The sequence below is a fragment of the Notolepis coatsorum genome, assembly GCF_963971535.1.
Source record: "Notolepis coatsorum genome assembly, chromosome: 10".
Lineage (NCBI taxonomy): Eukaryota > Metazoa > Chordata > Actinopteri > Aulopiformes > Paralepididae > Notolepis > Notolepis coatsorum.
The window spans coordinates 36133651-36158069 of NC_140174.1; the positions used below are offsets into that span (position 1 = coordinate 36133651).

Sequence of the window (24419 nt, forward strand, 5' to 3'; positions counted from 1 at the left end):
TACCATCTACTATGTCTGTAATATTATGTACTATGCTACTATGTCTCTATACTTCCATCGACTATGTACTATGCTATTATGTCTGTACTACTATCTACTATGTACCATGTCTATACTATCTACTATGCTACCATGTCTATACTACTATCTACCGTCTGTACTATCTACTGTCTATTCTACTATGTACCGTCTATACTACTATATCTACTGTGCTATGTCTATACTATCTACCATGTACTATGCTACTATGTCTGTACTACTATCAATATGTACTATGCTACTATGTCTATACTACCATCTACTATAGTATGTACTATGGTACTATGTTTGTACTATTATGTACTATGCTATGTCTATACTACTACCTACTATGCTATACCTATAGTATGTCTATACTGAGAGTGAAGCACTCAAGTTCGACACTGCTAGACGAACAATACCACTGACCCTCAGCTGCCAGAGGTGTACCCCTCCTGCTGACTTGTTGTTCGCAATTTTTTTTTATCCACTTTTTCTCCCATTTTTCCATATTTTCTCCCATCCCAATTTCGTATCATCCAATTCAACCCTCCCCTGTCACGAACGCTGTTTCTTGCCTCCCACAAGCCGGCTGCAATGTGGACTAAGTCATACATAGCACAAGTCCCCTCCGGTACTTGAGGTAACAGCAGTCGCATCTTTTCACCTGCGCAGCTCGATCTCTCAGTGTCGAGGAGTAACGCGTGGGAGGCTCACGCTGCCCCTGACACTTCCTGATTCTACTGCGCAGGCGCACCAACCGACTTGTAGGAGTCGCTGTCCACAACGTTCGATCCCCACCCTTCAGTTTTCCCTCCCCGTAATACGGCCAATGTGTATTACTGCGGACGACCAGCCAAACTGAAAAACAATGTGGAGAGCTGGATTCGAACACGCGAATCCTAGCGTCTCCACACTGGTGGCGAGTGCCTTGCCCACTACACCACCTAGCCGCCCTTGTTGTACGCAATTTGTTGTTTATTGTTGTTCAATGTGAGCGATCTGTAGTGCCGAATTTCCCTCTGGATTATTAAAGGTTTCTATTCTATTCTATCTATTTCTAAGTCGCTTTGGATAAAAGCATCAGCTACAGTAAATGTAAATCTAATGTAGCTTCGGGAGAGACTGTTGTCACAAATATTGACTGATCTGTCCCGGGGTACATACAGTCAGTGATAACATCGTGATAACACATTTATTTTTAAATAGTGAAGCACGCATGTAGTGTACTGTATTCCACATAGCTCACAGTCTAATATGTAATTGTATATGTAAATAGACATTTTTCACTTTCTCACTAAAAGTAGTAAACTGTGTGGAGCTGTGCAGTAGGTGACAGTAGTAAACTGTGTGGAGCTGTGCAGTAGATGACAGTAGTAAACTGTGTGGAGCTGTGCAGTAGATGACAGTAGTAAACTGTGTGGAGCTGTGCAGTAGATGACAGTAGTAAACTGTGTGGAGCTGTGCAGTAGATCAGTGGTTCCCAAAGTCGGGGTCGCGACCCAAAGGTGGGCCGCGAGCAGCCACGGGAGGGCCGCGAGATGATTTAAAAAAGAAAAAAAAAAAAAAAAAAAAAAAAAATTTGTCAGGCCACTGAACTTACCAGAAGCAGGCCAGGACAGTGTTTCTAGTTGTATTCTAAAATTATATTCTATTGTATTCTAAAATGTGACTATATGGTTTTATATTAACTTAATAAATAAACAAAAACAAAAAATCAACTTATTTCAACGAACATTTCAAACTAAATAACAGATTATGCACATAAAACGCTGAAAACAACCGAAGCAACAATAGTATTTTAATGAGGCTATTATTAGTATCATTATTATTTTGCAACAAGTTAGCCCTCTCATAAATAGCACATATAAATGAATAACTAACTTAATAGCATTGAAGTGATATTTGGCTTAAAAAATCGGTCGCCTGGCAAAAAAAAAAAAAAAAAAAAAAAAGCCTGACGATGTGCATTGGGCCGCGGCTCTCTGACGCCTTATTTTCTGGGTCCCGGCCTGAAAAGTTTGGGAACCCCTGCAGTAGATGACAGTAGTAAACTGTGTGGAGCTGTGCAGTAGATGACAGTAGTAAACTGTGTGGAGCTGTGCAGTAGATGACAGTAGTAAACTGTGTGGAGCTGTGCAGTAGATGACAGTAGTAAACTGTGTGGAGCTGTGCAGTAGATGACAGTAGTAAACTGTGTGGAGCTGCCTGTGCAGTAGATGACAGTAGTAAACTGTGGTCGTACTACCGGGGCAGCTCCCTGATGTGAATGTGTGTTAAATGTGTGCGTGTGAAGCAGGGCGTTGCTGGGAAAGAGCTCAGTGAATGTACCCTGGGTAAATAAAGGTACTACCTACCGACAGCCACCATGCCAGACTCCACATCGCCAGACATCTCCCGGCAGATGCTCTTCACGATGTCTTTGCCACACATCTGCTGGTACTCATGAAAGACTAAGAGAGATGAGAGACAGGCGCACAATGTACTTAACCATTACACCAAGTACAGACATTGTTAAAGGTGCTATAAATAAAGAAATTAAAAATGTAGAGTAATTATAATTTTTTTTAATATTACATCCACAGAGTTTGAAAAAGGTAGAGAATAAACATTTATTAACCCCCATTATTTTTGTATTAATACATTTAAAAAAAAATACGGGTCCAAAATGAATGTTATTGCATGTATCCCCTCCCTACGTCCCATTTCCCCACGTGGACTGCACCTGATTGGATAAATGACGTGTTGGTGCTTTAGTGTGACATCTAGTGGCTAAGGGTGCTTTCACACCAGAGCTGTTTGGCGGACTATCGGACCAGAGTTCGTTTTCTCGGATAGTCTGCTCTTTTTTGGGTGGTGTGAATGCTCTGAGGAACTCTGGTGCGGACCAAACACGCGAACTCTGGTCCGCCTGAAAACGTAGGTCTCGGTTCGCTTCATCGGACCAAACGCGGACCAAATATAGGAAGTGAGTCATGACTTTCACGAGCAGAGTGCTAAATTACTACCTAACCAATCAGATCTGCGATATGCGGTAGCGTCACGAGCAGAGCAATGTGTGTGGACAAGAGGCGGGTTGCTACGTTTACTGTTAGACCCATGTTTTTTTTTTGCTTCAAAAAGAGGGACATCCTCTCAATATGTTGGACATTCGGTCAAATGGTGGGACAGTACAACCAAAAGCGGTCACACACACACGCTCGCAGTCACACACACACATTTCCACTCTCTATTGTGTCCAATAGACGAGCGCCCTTTTTGACCGCGTGACATTGTTCAGAAAGTTTGGTGCACTTGACAAATTGCAATGTGAATGCAGACGAACCAAATGAAGAATGCAACAATGTTGCAACTTCACCCCCCGAACCGCACAGAGTCCACCAAAACTATATGTGAAAGCGCCCTTAATGTTATCTATAGCAGCTTTAAATATTAAGAGCTGCTTATAGAGGTATAAAAACAAAAGTCACAACAGAAACAGAACACATACAGTATTTACATTACATTAAAAATTTTAGCTGGACTGTCCTTGACTAAATCCTTAGTCGACCAATAGGCACAGTACTTTTGTAGACCAATCAATCAATAGTTTAATTAAATAGACAAAACTGTAAAATGTTGCTTCCCACATGCAATCATGCAGGAGTACTGAACTCTAGAAGTCTCTAGAGCAATACCCGTGATGTACTCGCGGTTTTGAGAGAAAATAAAAGTCAAAGTCAAATAAATGACTAATTTAGCATGAAAAAATAAAATAAAAAAGGTGTTCAAACTTAGTCAACTGATCAACTAAGACAGAACTACATTTATGAAGCAACAGATTCCTCAGAAAGATACTGTGAACCAACGTGTGCCTCTTGAGCGGAATAAAGCGGAAGACTACGAGTCTGACTCCGTTGGTTTGAGGAAGAGTGGTGTCGTTGCAGAGGAAGGTAACAGCTCGTTAAAACACACACCGGCTCGGAGGTGAGGCTTGCTGCGGGCACACAGGATGGCGTTGAACTGGGACTCATCTGTTCCTACTTTGTTCTCCCCAGCTTGGTACAGTTTCTATCAAAAACACACAGAGAATATACACACATTAGAAAATAATCAGTCCTGTGTAGCTCTGTGGATAGTGTGTGCTTGGCACTCTGAGCACAGTCCCAACACTGACCGGCTTAGGGGTTTGGATTCCCACTAGTGGCCACCCATACAGTAAAAATGTATACGGTTGTTCCATTGTAATACACTTTGTGTCCTAGTACTAGAAAAAGCGATGTAGAAATGCGCTCATTCCTTCGACGAACAGCATGAAACAATGCTAATAGAGGCCTCACATGGAATGTTAGTGTAGGTGTCTCTCTTCCAACATGGCTGCCTGTAACCACTTTCAAAAGAAAATGCCTGATTTCTGTGCAGTGGTAGAGTAGGTAAACACTGGAAAAGCACAATATTACTGTTCTACTGTGAGTCGTTTACAAGATCCAGTAATAATAATAAATAATTCTTATGTTTTTTGTTTATAAATTTTTCATAAATCAACACATAGCAACTGCTATGTCTCTTGAATTGCCGTGTACAAAACAATGGTTGCTATGTTACAGGCAGCCATGCTGGAAGAAAGAACTACATAAACATTATGTGCAAGGCCTCTTATTTCGTCATATTGTAACCATGTTTACCTGCGCGTCCTGTTTGGCCACGGAGACGTCCACAGTTTCCCTTTCATCACGGTTTCCCTGCAAAGAGGAAGGTCCATCAGTCAAGTTGTGACGTACAAATTAAATATTGCAATTCAAATCCAATATCTTTGAATAAATTATTCAATTTGACCATACATTTCGGGTACTTTGCTTACGTGATGCTACATGGTACATTGCTAAATAGAAATCTGTTGTTTGTTGTGTATATATTTTTTCTACTATGTATTATTAGATGTTTGTTTGTTATTAAACCTTTATTTAACCAGGTGAGATTAGAAGATCTCTTTTTTGAGTGTATTTTGCACTGTTCACATTATCCAATGTCAAATGTAACCTATTTATTTGGTTGACCATATTATAGGCCCTATATTATATATATACCCCTCTATCTGTAACCTTTGAATGTTGAAGGTTGTAAGTGTTTTTGTTTTAGAACAAAAACATCCAAAAGGGTCAAGAAAAACAACCACATTTTCATATTTATAGGTGAGGTTTTGTAGCTGGTGGGAGACAGGAAGGTAATTTAGGACTGGGGTGATGTGGTACCAGGATGTGGTGTGGGTTAGAAGTCAGGAGGATGCATTCTGGACCGTTTGGAGTCTATGGAGTCTATGGATGGATACTGATACCATAGAGGAGTGAGTGGCAGTCAAGATGGGAGGAAATTGAGGCGTGGATCAGTGTTTCAGCAGGGTGTGTGAGAGAGAGAGAGGGAGGGCCGGATCTTTGTAATATTTTTATTTTTTGCAGAATAGTTGCTACCTTGGTAGTAGCTAATGGGGATCCGAATAAACTACCGTAAACTAAATTATATGCGAGAGAGGGGTGGGTTGTGGGGGGTATTATGCGGTATATCCAAGTGTCAACGGCATAGCAGCGGAAGTAAATATTACGTATCCTCTGATGACTCGTTGTACATAACTTGTAAGTCGCTTTGGATAAAAGCGTCAGCTAAATGACAAAAAATTACTAAAAGGAGTAGGCCGAGGACAAAACCTTGGGGAACACCATGTGTGACAGTGGGTGTGACAGAGGAGTGAAATCTGTAGGGAGCGGCAGGACCGGAGTCAGCTGAGTGCAGTGCCTTCAATACAGAGGTCTTTGAGTCTGCTGAGCAAGATGTTGTGGCTCGCGGTCAGGGACTCTTGAGGATGATGAAGGCTCCAGTGTCAAGCAAAGGTGAGGGGGTTGGTTTGAGGAGACTGTTTCAGTGCTGCGGAGTGGACGAAAGCCGGACTGGAGGGGTTCGAAATGTACGTTTTTGGGGAGCAGGTAGGTTTGGAGTTGTAGGCCTACACCTAATGACAGACTGAGTTGTATGACTGCTTGTCATGAGTCAACAGTGAACTAAACAGCAGTTACCTGACAGAGAGAGACCAGGAGTCTGCGGAAGTGGCCAGAGGTGTCGTTGCTGATGGCATCCTCCAGGGTCTTTCCATACTCTAGATGGAAAACATGGAATTCCGAAAATCTGAATAGTCCATCCGACTTGCTCAACTTCCACCCTACACACATTATTCAATAGATTGAAGACATCCAATTAAATGCAGTGACTGAATACGAGGTGTCCCCTGTGTAGAAGATTTTCTTTTATATACAATCTATTATCTATTACACATCGATTATACAATCTATTATCACATTATACCATGGTATACACAATACATACAAACCGGGATCCGACAGTGAAATGACAATGTCAGCACTACTCACCAGCTTTGTAAATTTGATTAATTTCACAAATCTCTGCGTTGGTGCGGGATGACAGGATCTCAATCAGACAGGCTTCATCTGTTCCTGCACCCTGCACAGGAAATCAAAACACCGTCAAACAAGAGAAAGCACACAATGGAGTAGTACAGACAAAGAAACTGGATACAGGAGAGAAGACAGGCGGCAAAATGAATGCGAGGCGACATCCTCACTGAAAACTAAACACCATGTCATTCACGTCATTAGTGAAACTGACTTGTGCTCAATAGCAATCAACTGCTTAAATATCATAAAAGTCTATTTCAATATTGTAAATAAAATATTTTCTCAATTTGGTGTCAAAACTAGCCAAATCGTTAGCCTAACTTAGTCCGAGGCCTGCTTATTTTCCCAGAGATGGGGACGGAAGTAGCTATAGGAAGTTCCATGTCTCGCTTCCTCTTATGTCTTCGGTACAGACCTCTGCTGGGGCTTAAAAGGCCAAAACAATACTATTTTCACTGTATCATCATGGGGAGAGGGGTTGGAAATCGTTGTTGATATACCAATTGCCAAACTATAGCTTCGCCAAGTTTTCTAAACTTGCATTCCGGACCCTAAACGGGCCCTGTTAAGATTAAATTACATTCTTATTGCACGTATAATTTGCATGTGGTCGAGTCTGCATGGTTCTCATTCCAAACAAAATACATGTAGCACCTTTAATTTAACAACCTCCACACTTTGCAACATTGTATGGGGTATGTGACAGAAAGAGTTGCCTAAGCTTTACATACAGTCTCAACCAACCCAGGCTGCAAATAATCCACGTTTTATGTATCAACAATGGTGATACTACCTCCCATGGTGGCACTAAAGGTCATGGGGTCAACAAAATAAATAGATTTAGTCTTTTCCCCCTCTGGGGGTCATTGATGTTCTCAGCAAATCTTGTGACTGTACTTGTAACAAGCCAGGAGATATGCTATTTTTTCTATACATTTTTTAAGTTTGGCCTGATGGTGGCACTAGAGGAAATGTTATGAGGTCACCAAGACCTGTCCTAGAGGTTACTTCCTCTTGGGGTAATGAATGTGCACAGCAAATCTCACGACAATCTGCCCAGTACTTTTCAAGATATCTTGTTCACAGACATACAAACAAACATGGGTGAAATCTTAACCTCCTTGGTGAAGGTAATAAACACCTACAGTATGTACTCACTAGTATAGAAAGTGTACAGAAGACGAGCAAACATATGGCACCGCTATATAGCCCTATTTTAACTGGGTTAGGTTTACTTGGAGAGGCCCTGAAAATAATTATTATTTCTGGAAAGTAAAACATATATTCTTTTAAATTAAGCAAATTACCCCCCCACCCGCAAACTCAAATGCCTTCCGATATTGGAAATCCAGTTCGAACTTCCAATTGACATTTGACATCTCCTTAATGTAGTAACATTATACTTTTAGCTGTTGACAGAGTGCAGAGCACAGTGTTCTACATCCAAGCTAAATGGTCATTTGAGGAAAGATTCTTTATCCCACACAAATGGTACGTGTGCTAAATTATAAAACGAACCCAGTTCAAACAGGGCTATAATAACATCCCACTGGTATCACCACTGATTCATGCATCAACTTGTCCGACCTTTCTAAGTGTATTAGATGGAACCGTTTTGGTTCTTCCAAACCAGAATTCAAGCGTCTGTTTGGCAAGGACCAAGAGCTGTTCCAATTTCACTAATACACCACTGGGCATATTACATAAACAGATGGACATATTGCAATCGTACTTGATTTGTGGGTAAATGGCACTCACCCACAATGAAAAACAACAAGAGCTGGATGGTAATTATCACCTAGGAAAAATTGCAAAATGATCGAATGTTCTTCCATTTGGATAGAAATGTGAAATCTATTTTTACGATGTCATATCCAAGCCTGGTTTTTTCAATTACCACACAGCTGTTACTGCGAGAGCTAAACATAGCAAATTAGCATTCATTTCGACGAGCCAACCACGGCTCCACGGGATGTTCCGTTCCACGTAGCAACAGAGCGGTGAAATAAGGGCAACAAAGCTTAGGGTACCGACCTTTATGGCCTCTCTGAGTTCAGCTGCATCAGAGCGAGAAGGCTGCATCAGCATGGTAACAACCAGATGCTCAAAGTTTCCAGTGAGCTCAGACTTCAGATCATGGAATAAATCCTAAGAGAAAAAAATATAAGAAAACGAGATCAGTCAGGGCGAGGTCATTCCAGATATAACTTCAATATGGCGTGGCGTTTGTGACCAGCAATAACCCTAGGAAGCCCACTTAATTACTTTCTTTTTTACTGTACATCTTACCTTCCCATAAGTGGTTTTGTAGCCTGTGACCATTGGGACTCTCTGCTTGCTGGTGCGACTTCCCAGAAGTTCGATGATAGCTCCTTCATCAGTGCCTGTTAAAAGGGTTTATAAACACCAGTAAACGACAGCTGCTCATGCGACCTGTACTCATCTGTACCCAAGGTCCACGCAGGACTAGGTAAGCTTCCGAAAAAGGACATTGAGGTTTTACAATCATTTGCAATACCGTTGATTACAAATTCAAACAGTTCAGAATACATATAAAAGGGATACAATATATTTGCATAAATAGGACAACACACAGGTTAAAAGAGAAGAGATCAAATTAAAAACAGTTACACACTGAGGTAGGAAAGTTTGTGATCATGTTTTAAATTAAAAACAGTTACATACTGAGGTAGGGAGGTTTGTGATCATGTTTTAAATTAAAAACAGTTACACACTGAGGTAGGGAGGTTTTTAAATTGTCCACAGGATAGTGGGGTATTGATTTTTTTGTGTGAACTGAAGATCATTCCAGACAGAGGGGTTAGGCATTAAAACAAAGGTTCAGACTGAACTTGTGTAAGCCAATAATTTGAGCGGGGAAGATAAGGTCCATAACTCCAATCTATTAACCTTTTAATGTGTTTTGTATGATATTATTATATGTATTTATTCTGCATTTATTTTTTTATGTTGTAGCTTCTGTAACTTAATGATTTTTTGTATGTAGTTCACATGTTTTAAATGCTGCCATTTTGACCAGGTCCTTCTTGCAAAAGAGATTCTTAATCTCAATGAAAATGTAACTAGTTAAATAAAATAAAATGATGTTTGCGTTGACGTTACACATCAAATCAAATGACCGTCATGTTTATTATGTCACAACTACAACCTCCCACTGTTGCAAAATGAATAGAATGTACTACTGACCGAATCCCTTCATTGCCTTGCGGAGGACTTCCACATCCCTCAGAGCATCAGCACCTGGGAAGTCCTTAATGGAACCCCTGTATCCTTTCTGATCAAGAAAACACACCAAAGAGGAGAAAATGTAGGGGTGGGAACAGAGCGGAGAAGGAGAGTTACTAATGCACTGTTTTGACCATATTCACATGTTATTTGCATCAGAAGATGTTTATGTGGCAAGTATTAAGATAGCATGAATAGATAAATAGATGGAAGCATGATGGCGCATACAGAAATGGCAGGTGCCGGATGTGAAGGGGAGGGCGCACCACCTCCATACCCAGGCATGGAGGGGTTAGGCTGCTGGACTCCAGGGTAACTTGGCATGGGTTGACCTGGCGCAGGCCCCCCCGGGTAACCCTGTGGAGCCCCCCCTGGCTAGAAAGAAGAGGACAGCTGTTAGGGGGTAAGATAAAGAAGAAAAAAGGGGGGGGGGGGGTGATGAAACAACATACAAAGCAATCAAGGCAAATGGTAGTGTGCTCTTTACAGGGCGCCGGATAAGGTGGCTTTTGAGCAAATAAGACACTTTAGATTAAGTTAGTCCATATGGTGTTAGTTACTTTGCAGTGAGGGAGGAGAGGGGGGAGATAAGAGGGTCAATGTACCATTCCGTAGCCACCGGCAGGCGCCGCTCCCCATCCTGCTCCTCCGCCGCCGCCTGGTGACAAGAAAACAGTTACATAACAAACTCAACTAGGAGGATTTCCTTTCCAAGGGTCGACAACCCGAAAACATGTAGTTCAGCTGATGACATTTATTTCACTGATAAAAATGTCAAAAAATAAACTAAAAGGTAGACCCAATGACTTCATCATGGACAGTGTGTGGCCTCCCTCACCTGCAGGAGGCATGGAGGGATAGCCTCCGGGCTGGGGTTGCTGGTAGCCAGGCTGGGGTTGCTGGTTGTAGCCTCCTGGAGCCTGAGGAGGGAAGCCTCCGGCTGCGTCAGGGTAGCCGGCCTGGGGATAGCCTCCTGGTTGGGGATAGCCTCCTGGTTGGGGGTAACCCCCAGCCTGGGGTGGGTAGCCCCCTGCTTGTGGGGGGTATCCGCCTGCCTGTGGGGGGTAGCCCCCTGCCTGTGGAGGGTAGCCCCCTGCCTGTGGAGGGTAGCCCCCTGCTTGGGGTGGATATGCCCCTGGTTGTTGTGGGTAGCCTCCTTGCTGAGGTGGGTAGCCTCCTTGCTGAGGTGGGTATCCAGGGTAACTCATCTTTAGCACCTAGGAGGTAAGACATAGTTGCACATAGTTTATTATTAATAGTTTATTGTTAAGGCTAGAGTTAAGGCCTCTACAGATGATCACCGAAGACAATCAACATAAAGACATAACAGGACAAACAAACAAACAAACAAAACTAAACTAAATAAACTAAAAACGGGTACACAACAAACACCTTCTACAGGGGTAAGAAACCAGGGTGGCAGGTATCATCTTGAGTCAGCCTTAAAGTCAGTAGCAAAAGGAGACATCAACACATATTACTTCACCACTAGGGAAGAATCTCTGCCTGTACATAAATTAACACACTTATAATAAACAGAAATGTATAACACTGCCAAGCGCATACCAGCAGTCTAAAGTTTTATCTTGGCTCAGGGATAGCCAAGCCCACGCAATATCTTCCCTAAGATATGAGACCACTGACCACTAACCCATATTGATAAGAAGTCATGTAGAAGGGGAGCTCCAGTAGCTCACCGCGTACCTCGAGCGCTATTTCGGCGCCGGGGACAACCGTGCTCGTCACGGATCTGGGGTAGCAAGTTCGATTCCCGGACAAAGCCGTAACTTTCTCAGAGTGTCTTCCCCCCCATCTCTACCCCCATTCAACCTGTTTCTGTCGGTCATTCTTGACCAGAGAAAAAAAGCGATAAACGCAAGAAGAGCCAGCGGAATGGCCAAAGTTAAAAAAAAAAAAAAAAAAAAAAAATCAGGTAGAATTCCTTTTAACACATAGGTTAGCCTCTGAAGAGACAGAGGAATGAACAGTTGATTTTTTTTTCTATCCATACCTGTAGTATTGTTAAACAAGCTGAGGCCGGGGCGCTCAAGTAGCACACCACGTACTGCGCTGCGTCGCAACACGGCCGTCCCGGGTTCGACTCCCGGAACTGGCGACCTTTGCCAAATGTCTTCCCCCCGTCTATCTCCCATTCTTCCTCTCTCTCTCTCTACCGGACTGCCCGGTAGTAAAAAACCAATACAAAATCTACCAAAAACATAAAAAAAAATTATTAAAGAAACAAGCTGAGGCCACATGTGACTAACTTTTTGTAACAGTGTAGGGTTGGAGAAGGGGAAGAAGGCACAGATCCGCAGAGTGACAGATTATATCTGAGATAGATTTCTCAAAATCTTTCCAAATGCTCTGAATCCCTGGGCAAGACCAAATTAAGTGAATGTAAGAGGCACGTTGTTTTCGACATTTAAGACACATTCCTCAACTGTTCGGGTCATATGGTTTCTTATACTTGTAGGCCGTGAGCCAGGGCCCCAAATTAGTTTTAAATCTTTTTATTTTTCATGAGGTTTCACATTCAAATCGACAGATTTACAGAATGTTCAGTGTCACTCTCATGAACAATTTTCCTTGTGCTCCCCACTCAATCTATTCTCCCATCTCTCACTCACACACACTGGGACATACACACACGTACACGCGCACACACAGGCATACACACACACACACACACCCACACTTTGGGCCACGGGTACCATCTTGGGGGACTAACTTTCATAGTGATTTTTGGGAAGGTGTATACACCCCTACTGCTAGAAAAGATGTGATGCAATGCAGCAGTTGCCTCCAAATGTGTGCTATCATCACCCATTTTATAACACTGCCAAGCATATGGTTTCAGGCCTCCTGTCTGAAATTACATGCCCCAAATTAATCATGATAGCTCCTGAACCATAAGGCCTATATGCATGTTTCTGGTCTCCTTTGCTAGGTAACAAGCTAGGACATGTGAATCCAGTGTAAGTAAACCCACATCTATTACCATTCCAGAGTAAATGGAGATACAATGAAGGAAAACATAATATTTTTACCCTAGAGGCCTAGACAGATACATATTCTACATTTAAAAGGCAATATCACCGTTATAAGCAAGATCCCATGGATAATAATGCAACTGAATGTGTCCTCCTACTCCTTGACTACAAATATAACTCTGGATGTGATGAAAATACACAAAATACAACATTTATGATACAATTTATAAAGATATCCCATTCGATCCATGGATGGACATGACTTTTCAAGGCTGTCTAGATCTATAATTATTGTCATCTGACTCCACCCACCCATATGAAGCCAACCACTGTTCCACATCATCTAAAGTGGACTGCATTAGAGCCACACCCCTCTTTCAGCAAGCATAGACGATTGTGATGCTAGGAAAGCGTAAGGAACATTTTAATCAATGAATCTTGTTTTAACATGTTAGCAGGTTAAGATGTGTTAACATGTTACTACTGTACAGGTTAAGAGGTTAAGCTGTTACTGTGCAGGTTAAGATGTTAACATGTTACTGTGCAGGTTAAGATGTTAACATGTTACTGTGCAGATTAAGATGTCAAAGTACATAATCTGTGTTTAAACTGTATCCCAGGGGTTAAGGCACTGAGATCCCACCCCCATTGTACGCGAACCTGCTAACAGATTACACAAGGAAGTGAGATCCCACCGCTGTCACCAATGTAACAGAGATTTGAACCTGTGATCCCCAGCCAGCCGCACTAACCAGTTGAGCTAAAGGATCCAACCCGTTAGCAGGTGCTGGTTGACTGCGACCGACTCATCCATAGTTTACGGTCATTTTCCCTATAGCTGCAGGGAGTGAGGTATGACATTAGGTATCATTGACATAAGATAAAGCATTCTAGGAAAAACGTCTAATTTTTACAACTGCATTTCCCCCCAGAAAAGATATGGGCAGAGAGGACCATTTGATCCAGTCTTCCTTGGTTTTCCCTAGTGTTGGGTGTAGAATTGTAGATTCAACTTATGTGGAGTGTAACACGACGTAAACGCTGACCACAAGCTTTCCAGGATCTTTGTTTGTCGTCATTTGTACTCAAAATAAAATAGACGACTTCTGTGATGACGATCAACTACGATACCTGCACCCCAACCTCGGTGAGCGAGGAGCAAATGTATTTTTTTTTTTTTTTTTTACTTTGACCAGTCAGCTGGTTCTTTTTAGCGTTTATCGCTTTTTCATCGCACTCATACTTGGTCAAGTTCGACCGACAGAAGCAGGCTGAAAGGGTTCAGATGGGGGGGAAAGACACTCTGGGAAAGGCACGGCTGCCGTCCGGGATTCGAACGCGCTCAGCCCCAGATCCGCGCGAGCGCGGTTGTCCACGGCGCTGAAATAGCACTCGCGGTACGTGGTGAGCTACTGGAGCTCCCCTGAGGAGCAAATGTCTTATCGTCTGAAGGCTGCTTTATGGTTCATTACAGTGCTGTATGTCTACTGTGATAAGATACTGAATTTAGTGTGAAGTTCTGCGATGCTCCAGCGCTGCGATGATCAGAGAACTGGTTTGATGAGCCTGTGGCGTTGCCACACTCCTATGCAGAGCCGTTTCTATGCCAGTATGTCACAGCCTGCTAAACATCTCCGCCCAAGACAAGTGCACCAAAATCAGTACCAAATCCAATCCAGACATCCACGACCAAATTAGTATGAAAGGAAATGCGGCTATATCTTTTAATTGGATGTATACCGACTTACCGAGTATCACAAATAACCACAAATTAGGCTCGTCTGAACAAATATAAATATGAGCAGTGTTTCCCCTACCATTGCCTTGGCGGGGCGGCCCGCCAACGGGACCCCCCCCCCCCCTGAAAAAAGTATAATAAAAAAAATAATTATAAATTATTATTATTTTTATTAATTTTTTTAAGTTAGCTTTAATCACAGTAACGTTGGCGAGCTAGCTAAATTATATAAAAACTAACTGGATAGTATAAGTTGATATATGAACTGGACAGTTCATATAAGCCATTCTCCCTTTCTGTGTGTGTGTGTGTGTGTGTGTGTGTGTGTGTGTCTGTGTGTGTGCGTGCGTGCGTGTGTGTGACAACACTAGTAGTTTTGGGGGGCCTACCACCCCCCCTGAAAAAAATCCTAGGGGAAACACTGATGAGTTATGCAGTTATCAGAAATACCTTAGTTTCCATGGTCAGTGAATAGACAAGGCTGCACAGGCGCCCTAACATTTCATTATTTAACTTTATTTCAACAAAAACAAATCTCATTTATATAAAGAGACTAGAAATGATGGGGGGGGAACAATAATATAATGTTATTTATTCAATATGTTAAAGGGGCAATACAATAATAATAATTATTTAGTTCGACAGTTATTGAGAGATAATGAGTTAATGTTAATTACCGGTCAATTAAATGGTGTACACATGATAAGATAAGGATTGCAATAGGGATTGCTAATTTTTCATGTAGCCTACATCTACATCTTGAGTTGTAATTAACACAACACAAGGATCCAGTGTCCTCTGATGGCATCAAGATATTCCTTTCGGGTGGTGGCCAATCCATATTCAAACGCATTAACTCTCAATAACTAAATGAATGTGTGTAAGACAGTTTAGAGCCTTGAGATATGAGTGAGATGATGAGAGTATAAGTAGCACCGATTAGTTTAGTTCCTCCTTTTTTTCTCTCCCATCCCCCAATTTATTAGTCGTTATGCCAATTCCCCCCCGGTCATCATTATGCTGCTCTACTGTCGGTCTGGGGAGGGTGTAGACAGGATGTAGATATAGTCGCCAGTCAGCTTCTTTTCACCTGACAGGAGTTTCCCTGGGAGAGTGTAACGTGTGCAGAGGTTCACGCTATCGCCCCCAGATCCCTTCCCTGCTGAACAGGCAGTAGGAGTCACTCATGCCCCGCCAGCTTCCCACCCGCCAACACTGCCGGAGGTACCAGGATTTCACTCTACACTACCCAGCCGCCCCGTTTACTTCCTCTTTGGGCAGCCGGAGATGTTCGATAGTAGAATGCCAAGTGGATCGCCCCACCCCGCTGCGTAGGAGAACTTGCCGTTTCATAGCTTTTACTAAATGAGCCTGCTGTACAAAAGGATGATGTGACTGACATCTCAGTTGCCATGGCAAAAATGTATTATTTTTCCCCCAGTGGTCAGTTATCTATCATTATGGTTTATGCTGTAATATTACTGCGGTACCGCCGCCAGCTAACGCCAGTGGAACATTTGGAATAAAAGTAAATTGTTCCATCCGCCCCTCGACCCACCCATAAGCATCCTGATGTTTGTTGTTGCAAAACCTCATCGGAGCAGGATCCTAGCAGGATGCAAGTACAGAGACAGAGGAAGTAGGGATGCCCCGATCACGTTTTTTGCCACCGATACCGATCACCGATCGTCGTGAGCCATATCGGCCGATACCGATAGTTTTTGATTAAAAAGAAATTAAAAATTATTTTATATAATTTTTTTTTTTTTTTTTATAAAATATATATATTATATAATTAGACTTGTACTTGTATTATCTGCGACTGCGAGACATCGCCACCACGCAACAAGTCAAAATGCTCACTATCTGCAAACAGCTCCACTGTCTGTGTGTACTCTAGTAGCCCAGCTCCAAAAAGGATTCTCCGGCGCTGCAGCGGGACCCCATTGGTAACGTTAAGTGCTTTGGTCATTTCACATTCAGCAAGCCCTCAGCTCGAATACGCATTAAATCAATGTTATAAGACATTGATATCAAGAGCTATCTGTAGCTACTGCTAGCCGGCTAGATGACGTTAAGACAGAACTTTAGTTCAATGGGACATTTCGTTTTGAACAGTAAACGAACGTCAGCTAACGCAAGCTAACTGAGGTATGAACATGAACTACTAGACTTTCTGGATCATTTGTTGATATCAGGAGCTATCGGTAGCTAGCCGGCTAAATACCGTTAGACAATGCCTACTAAACGTGAATAGTTGACTGGGTAATTTTGTTTAAACAGTAACGATAGCTAGGTAGCTAACGTTAGCGCAGGTCGAATGCAGTGCACTACAGACTCGAGCAGAGGAGCCGCACCTCTTTGTTTACAAACTCTACACGGGGCGGGCGGGGCTAGGGAGGAGGAGCAGCGGCAGTTTGCAGGTCGTGTGTGTCTGAGACAGACAGCGAGTGAGAGCTTCGCTTGATCGGTTTCCGCTATCGGCGAATATGACTAATTATCGGAATTCACAGATTGCATATTTATACTGAGTATCGGCCGATAACAATCGGTGGCCGATCGATCGGGGCATCCCTAAGAGGAAGGATAGATTACGATGTTGTTATTTCAGATCACCGGCTATGTTTTCATGGTAGTAAAAAGTCATGGCTGTAACATGTCCTGCCATACGCCTCATATCTCCACAGTACTGTGGTGATATTGCAGACAGTAGGATTACCATAACAGCTACAGCAGCACAAATTAGGGTAGATTCAAGTCAACTTCCTTCCTCTGAAGTAACAATGGACTGGACAGGCCTAGTCATAAATAGAGGGCAGACATTCGAGGAAAGAGTGTTCGGAATGCACAGAACTAGACATTTTAAAGGGGAACTATCTTATAAATGGCCTTTTTCAGTGTTTAGCATTGTTTCCTAGCTATATGGACTTATATTAATAGGATCTATGTCTCTATTCTCATATTGGCGCATTCTTCCAATTCTCCTCTCACAATATTCACCCTCACTGAACTGAGTCATCTGAAAATTTGCGTATCTGTGATGTCAGAGATGTCTCAGCTGCATAATAATGTGGCAGTTGGTGTGGCAGTTGGCACCAGGCCACACCGTGGTTGGAGCCCAGCCTCAAAACGACTTAAGATCTTGAGGTAGAAAAATGCTGTTTTTGAGTACTTGATTAGAAATACAAAACAATGAATTTAAAAAAAAAAATTACAGAGGTGTTCCATAGACTCAGGCTACGTTTAGACGGAGAGAGTCTGAACAGAAACCGCAAAAGTCGTCTTACGGTCCCACTTTTAATTTTGCGTTTAGACTAGCGTTTTGGGATGGAATTCTGCGTGCAGACGACGCTGTAACGACGGAGCCCCACTGTCACACGATTGGCGCATATGTCACATGACGTGCTGTGAAGACCCGCCCTACTCTGCCTCTGATTCGCAGACTGTGGGTGGGGAATGTGATTGGACCAAAGCAGAGTCACTCACAGACAGTGGGTCCAGTACTAATAGTTGTGATAGCCGCGGGACAGATTCTTGTGTATTTAAAAGTACTGCCAATGTAGCATTCAGGTGATCGCCATGGATAGAGTCAGACATGCTTTGTTTACGCTTCTAGGCTACTGGCGCATGCCTGTGATGTAAGCAGTACGCGCAACGAGAGCCTTGACAACCCTTTCGTCATCGTTTTATGCGGTTTGACAGTTTAGATGATAGCGCAAAGGTTTATCGTTTCTAGGAATTCCACCCTGGAAGGTGGTCTCACTTTTTTACGGTTTCACCCCGTAAAAACGCTGTTTCCGTATAAACGAAAGGCACATCCGAAAAAAAAAATTGCGGATTCACCTGCTAGCGTTTCCGTCTAAACAGGGCCGCACAGGAATTGTGTAAAAGTGCCCAAATAGTGAAAGAAATAGTAAAATAGTTCCCCTTTAATACTAATCGCTGTACGATGAAGAAGTTTGCAACATTTTGAACAGTTGTCATTTTTTATTTACTGATGATGAGATGAGTCTCCTTTGGGCTCGTCATGTCACCTGCAGATCTACGTAGCCTACATTTCTTGTTCCATTTGTAGGCAGTGTTTTTCTTACACAATAAACATTACACACTATACAACACTATTCCACTATCTATCCCACTATCACACAATTACATGCTAAGTATAACATATAAACAAGCCTAACGTTAACTTTACTCCTAAAGCCAGCAGTCAGCCAGCAAGTTGTCATTGTCATCCTTTGGCCTGTGCTAACGCGGCGTACTGTGGAGATAGGTGCGACAGGCCGAAACTAGCGTTACCGTCATCCCAACTCTCTGGTGGTTTTAGTGAGGTCAGACCACAGAGATGGACGGGCACTGGGGTCAAACAACTCCACAGGGTCCACGGTGGTGCACAAGATGCTTTAACATTACAGAAGCTAGCAGAGTGGAATAGCCCCATGGATGAATATTAAAGGGGAACTATCTTATAAATGGCCTTGTTCAGTGTTTAGCATTGTTTCCTAGCTATGTGGACTTATATTAATAGGATATATGTCTCTAAACTTGAAACTTGAGAAACTCTAATTCTCATATTGGCGCATTCTTCCAATTCTCCTCTCACAATATTCACCCTGGCCTGGTCCCTCGCTGAACTGAGTCATCTGAAAATGTGCATATCTGTGATGTCAGAGATGTCTCAGCTGCATAATAATGTGGCAGTTGGTGTGGCAGTTGGCACCAGGCCACACAGTGGTTGGAGCCCAGCCTCAAAACGGCTTAAGATCTTGAGGTAGAAAAATGCTGTTTTTGAGTACTTGATTACAAAACAATGATTTTTTTTGGGGGAAAAAAATTACATAGGTGTTCCATAGACTCACAGGAATTGTGTAAAAGTGCCCAAATAGTGAAAGAAATAGTAAAATAGTTCCCCTTTAACATTATTACAGAAGTTAGCAGAGAGGAATAGCCCCATGGATAGATATTAACATTATTACAGAAGCTAGCAGAGAGGAACAGTCCCACAGATTAATATTAACATTATTATAGAAGCTAGCAGAGAGGAACAGTCCCATGAATGAATATTAACATTATTACAGAAGCTAGCAGAGAGGAACAGTCCCATGAATGAATAATAACATTATTACAGAAGCTAGCAGAGAGGAACAGTCCCATGGATGAATATAACATTATTACAGAAGCTAGCAGAGAGGAATAGCCCCATGGATGGAATATAATCTACTTTTCAAGAATCATTGGGACAAAACTGGACTTGGTTATAAAGTTATAGGCTAGCTGCTGTCAAAGGAGGGAGGTGATGGTTACTTAATGATGGAAATTAAGTCAAATAAAATACTTGTCATTGACTGATGTATTCCAGGATTCATGTTTCTGGCCAGCAGTCAGCCTATGTGCCTATTTGCATCCACCAATGGCCATGAGGCGGCCTTAAGGTTCAGGGGGCCCGTTTCAAGATAAAATAATGGGGCCCTTATCTTATACCTGTATTAACAACCCCCCATGTACATTTACAGATAATGTAAAGTGGGCCTTGGGCATAAACTGAAACATGCCTCTCTGACGCACAAATCACACTCTCTGACTTAAATGTGCGCTCAGGAAGTGCTCTCAGGAAATTCTCTCTCTCTCTCTCAAACACGCACACGCCGGCTAAACCAGTGATTCTCAAACTGTGGGGTAAAAGCAAATGGAGAGAGTCTGCGTGCACACAGGAGACATTTTCTGCTTACTTTTCAACCCTAAAAATCTTACAGCATAATGCTACACATAGTGACATGTCATATACAGAATGAAACAGCTAATTATGTTATATAATTCTGCATTATAGTCTACCTCACCCAGAATCACAATAGGAAGCGAATGAAAATACAATGTTTTAGGCAAATTTCCACATAAGGCAGGAAGCTACTGTAGCCACTCTGTCAAACTCACCACAACGCAGCTCAACTAGACCCTGGAGATTTACATTACTTGGATTACATTACTTGGATTATGTCAGGAGCGAGTTTACTACTACAAGCTGAAAGACCGTCAGTAAACATCTTTCTGTGTTGGTGATGTGCATTTTCAAAGGTTTCCATCACATCAGTTATAAATATAATCCACATTGGCACAGTGCTGTGTGCATTTGCTTTATCAATCCAGGATGTGTTTGCTGCTAGCGAGTGGGGCCCATTTCAGTTGAAACGGATGAAACATAGCTAAGAAGGCCACCTACGCATGTCCTTGTAGTTGGCAAGATTAGTTACACATATAGACCCCACAGACAGGCAAGACAGACCACCAAACGCATAATCCCCGCATCTTCTTGTTTAGGCCTATGGTTTACATAGTCTATAATTGTATTTAAATAAATAAACTAAATCAAAATTTAAAATAGTTTTTGCACTGTTAAGTCCTACAAGTTGGTTCATTACCTAAAATGTGTGGATTGCTGAAAGAGCATTTATTTGGTGGTGGTCCACCGTCCACGCCCCTCACGCATTCCTGGGCTCTGGGTTCTTCCATGGTTACCATCCCTGACTGCTGAACTCAACCCAACAGCCGGGAAGCGCTAGTCAAACACCCGGTTCGATGCTGTAGCCTGGCCTTAGCCCCTTTCGTGACTGTGATGCACCGAGTGAATCCACAGTCACATGCTCCTCAATAGGAAACCAACCTAGATTTACCATGAAGGACTGGTTCTGGCCGAACCGTTCGTTATACAAGAATCACAGAGAAATTACAAAGGTACTCACAGTTGCACGAGGGTTTCGGACAGAGATACGGGTACGGGATAGTTTGAAAGCTCGACGTTGCTAATACATTTTTAAATAATTTTTATAAACTGCTCAAAACGGCATTATTTCCGGCGTTGGGTGCCTGGTGTGTGTGATCACAGCGCAAGCGTACCAGGCAGCCAACGCCGGAAATAATGCCGTTTTGAACAGTGTTGACCAGTTTATAAAATATATTTAAAATGTTTATTAGCAACGCCGAGCATTCAAACCATCCCGTATCTATGTTCGAAACCCATGTGCAACTGTGAGTACCTTTGATATTTCTCTGTGATACTTGTATAACGAACGATTCGGCCAGAACCAGTCCTTCATGGTCAACATACGTTGGTTTCCTATGGAGGAGCAAGTGACTGTGGATTCACTCGGTGCATCATAGTCACGAAAGGGGCTAGCCTGGCCTGTGATTCCTGCGTCGCCAACAACAAGCCATTGATTTGGTGCAGTTTATATCGGCATTGTAGAATACGCATACATGTTTAGACTCTATACTATAACATAACCATGTTAACACCTCTCTCTTTCTTTCTACCAAAGATTATTTGGACCCCGAAATTGTTAACGCAGCCGAATATCTTATCCCACCCGTGCGAAGTGACCGCACACCCCGGCTGTGTGGACACAAAATGTCCCGTTCGAGACATGGATATAGTTGATTCGCGCTACATCATCATTCGGGCGCAATTGCATTTAAAACTGCATTCGTCCTTTGGACAAAGTTAAACACGGATTAAGTAAAACTCCCGATAATCTTCGGCCAACTAGCTAGAGAAACCGCTAACGGGTAACACCGTTCTAGCCTTGGCTAATTTTGCACAACACGGGCGGATAAAACCATTTACAGCATTATTAAAGACATCGTTTCTTAATACTATATTGTATTCTATTGAAGCCTGACGGTGTACAGTTATATTGCGTCGCTATTTACAGTGTACAACTATAGAGAATAGGCCTACTTACTGCTATCGAGACTACTTCAGATCCAGGAAGAGAGACTGAAATCCGTTCCGTTTACTAGCCGAGGGTGGGTGGGTCCTCTGTAGTGTATACTATCTAGCCTTGTTTCCATTTGGTTGAAAATGACCTTTGCTCAAGAGCATGCGGACTTAGGCTGTTGACTCAGGGCATGTTCAGGTGATGCGCACTCGTGATTTTGATTTGATTTGGAAATAGAAGGATTTTTTTGTTTTGTAAATATTTGAGGGAATGATTACAATGGTCAAATGTTGTTTTTAAATCACTTTGATGAGGAATAAACTGGAGTCCAGTTTACTTTATTCCTCATCAAAGTGATTTAAAAACAACAGAGTTAGAGTCTCTAACTATTCTGGGGTGAGTAGAAATTATGGCAGGCAGACTAGTGTGTGTCCTCTTTAGGCCGGGGGCCCTGGGTCCATTCCTTGGATACAGGAGGGAGGGCATTCGAGGACAAAAAGGTCTCCCCAGAAAACCTTTTTGTGTGCAAATTTGCTGTCAATCGATTAAAATATTTAACTCGATTAATCGCATGATTGTCCATAGTTAACTCGCGATTAATCGCAATTTAATCGCATTTTATTTTTTTTACCATAAACTGATATTTTTCAAGTTTTAATACGCTTATCAACATGAGAGTCAACAAATGCTTGCTTTATGCAGCCATTTAACACAAAAGGATGACCCTCATGCATTGCAAATTTGCATCAAATTCAAAACAGAGTGATCAAAAAAATAACTTAAAAGAAAATAATAATTTAAAACAATGAATAAAGTGCATGAAATAATAGCGGATAGAAAACGTTAGGAACTTGTTATTAACCCACACAAGGGCTGAGAACTCTCCCAGCTCTCTTTCTCTCTTGCCCCTTCCTCATCTCTCTCACCCCCCCTCTCTATCTCTCACACACACACAAGCACACACACACACACACACACACACACACACACACACACACACACACACACACACACACACACACACACACACACACACACACACTTTGAGTCAGAAACAAACATAGTATCAATAAGAGTATCAATAATACACCTGAGTGAAATCTAATAAAAAAAAAAAGTAAATAATTTTTTTTAGTTTTTTGTTGAAAAAGTTAATCTTGAGTTAAAAAAAAATAGTGGCGTTAATAGAATCGGGCGATAACGCGTTAATACTGCGTTAACTTTGACAGCCTTAGTGCAAAAGTGATAATCATTATAAGTGTGTCACTTCTGTAATAGCTCACACAAACATTTCATGGCCTCAATGTTAATATATAGACGTATCTACCCTTTCAGTTCAGTGCAACAAGATGGGTTGATAATGCACACTGTCCCAAAATTATACACAGAGAGAAAGAGGGTAGACTATGATGGTAAACATCTTGGGGAATCTAAATTCTATAACACTGTATAGAAGAGAGATTGAAATGGACCCAGGATGGGCTATATTGGCAACGTTAAAGGGGCACTTCACCAAAAAAAAAACAATGCTGATTTATTTTGCATATAATCTCACACACGTCCAAAAAAAACAGTTTTGCACACATTAATTTAATTAGACAGTTATTGAGAGTAAATTAGTTTGAATATGGCCAATCCGGGACATTGCATTATTGTGTCAATTACAGCACAATGAAATTATGTATATGAAAAAATAGCAATGCCTTGATTTATAGGGACTGCTAACTTTAGAGTTTTTGAATGTGTGTGAGATTATGTGCAAAATAAATCAGCATTGTTGTTGTTTTTGTATATTGTGCCAATATAGCCCATCCTGGGTCCATTTCAATCTCTCTTCTATACAGTGTTTTCATTATTTAGATTTCCCAAGATGTTTACCATCATAGTCGTATACCCTCGTCCTCTCTGTGTATAATTTTGGGACAGTGTGCATTATCAACCCATATTGTTGCACTGAACTGAAAGGGTATAAGTCTATATATTAACATTGAGGCCATGAAATGTTTGTGTGAGCTATTACACCCAAATTAAGCTTATATTCTAGCTCACAATCATTTTATTGCCTCACAAAGTCAGAGCCCCTTTCATTGTCTATGGGGCAGCCCTCTCTCTCTCTCTCTCTCTCTCTCTCTCTCTCTCTCTCTCTCTCTCTCTGATATAGCTTTAGGACAGAGTTGTGCATGCTCACAAATGTGCAGAATATATGTGAATTCGTAAAATAACATTTAATTTAATGTAACTTGTCTGACATGTCTTGTCTATGGAATAC

General features: G+C 42.0%; 1 protein-coding gene across 3 annotated transcripts in view; it reads right to left on the reverse strand.

Moving 5' to 3' along the window:
* LOC311236097 (annexin A4-like) overlaps positions 1–22310 on the reverse strand; it is a 29651-nt gene extending 7341 nt beyond the window's left edge. For 2 of the 3 annotated variants that reach the window (XM_084323700.1, XM_084323699.1), the window contains exons 1-12: positions 22175–22310; positions 10546–10924; positions 10313–10365; positions 9936–10082; positions 9669–9756; positions 8751–8845; positions 8496–8609; positions 6417–6507; positions 6066–6145; positions 4683–4739; positions 3975–4068; positions 2376–2471 (exon numbers count right to left, since the gene is read on the reverse strand). In XM_084323700.1, the coding sequence (XP_084179826.1) occupies positions 2376–2471; positions 3975–4068; positions 4683–4739; positions 6066–6145; positions 6417–6507; positions 8496–8609; positions 8751–8845; positions 9669–9756; positions 9936–10082; positions 10313–10365; positions 10546–10915 (1285 nt within the window). In that variant the 5' untranslated portion in view covers positions 10916–10924; positions 22175–22310. The remainder of the gene's footprint in view (positions 1–2375; positions 2472–3974; positions 4069–4682; positions 4740–6065; positions 6146–6416; positions 6508–8495; positions 8610–8750; positions 8846–9668; positions 9757–9935; positions 10083–10312; positions 10366–10545; positions 10925–22174) is intronic. The other variant, XM_084323701.1, reaches the window with a different exon arrangement.
* Between the last annotated feature and the right edge of the window lie 2109 nt (positions 22311–24419).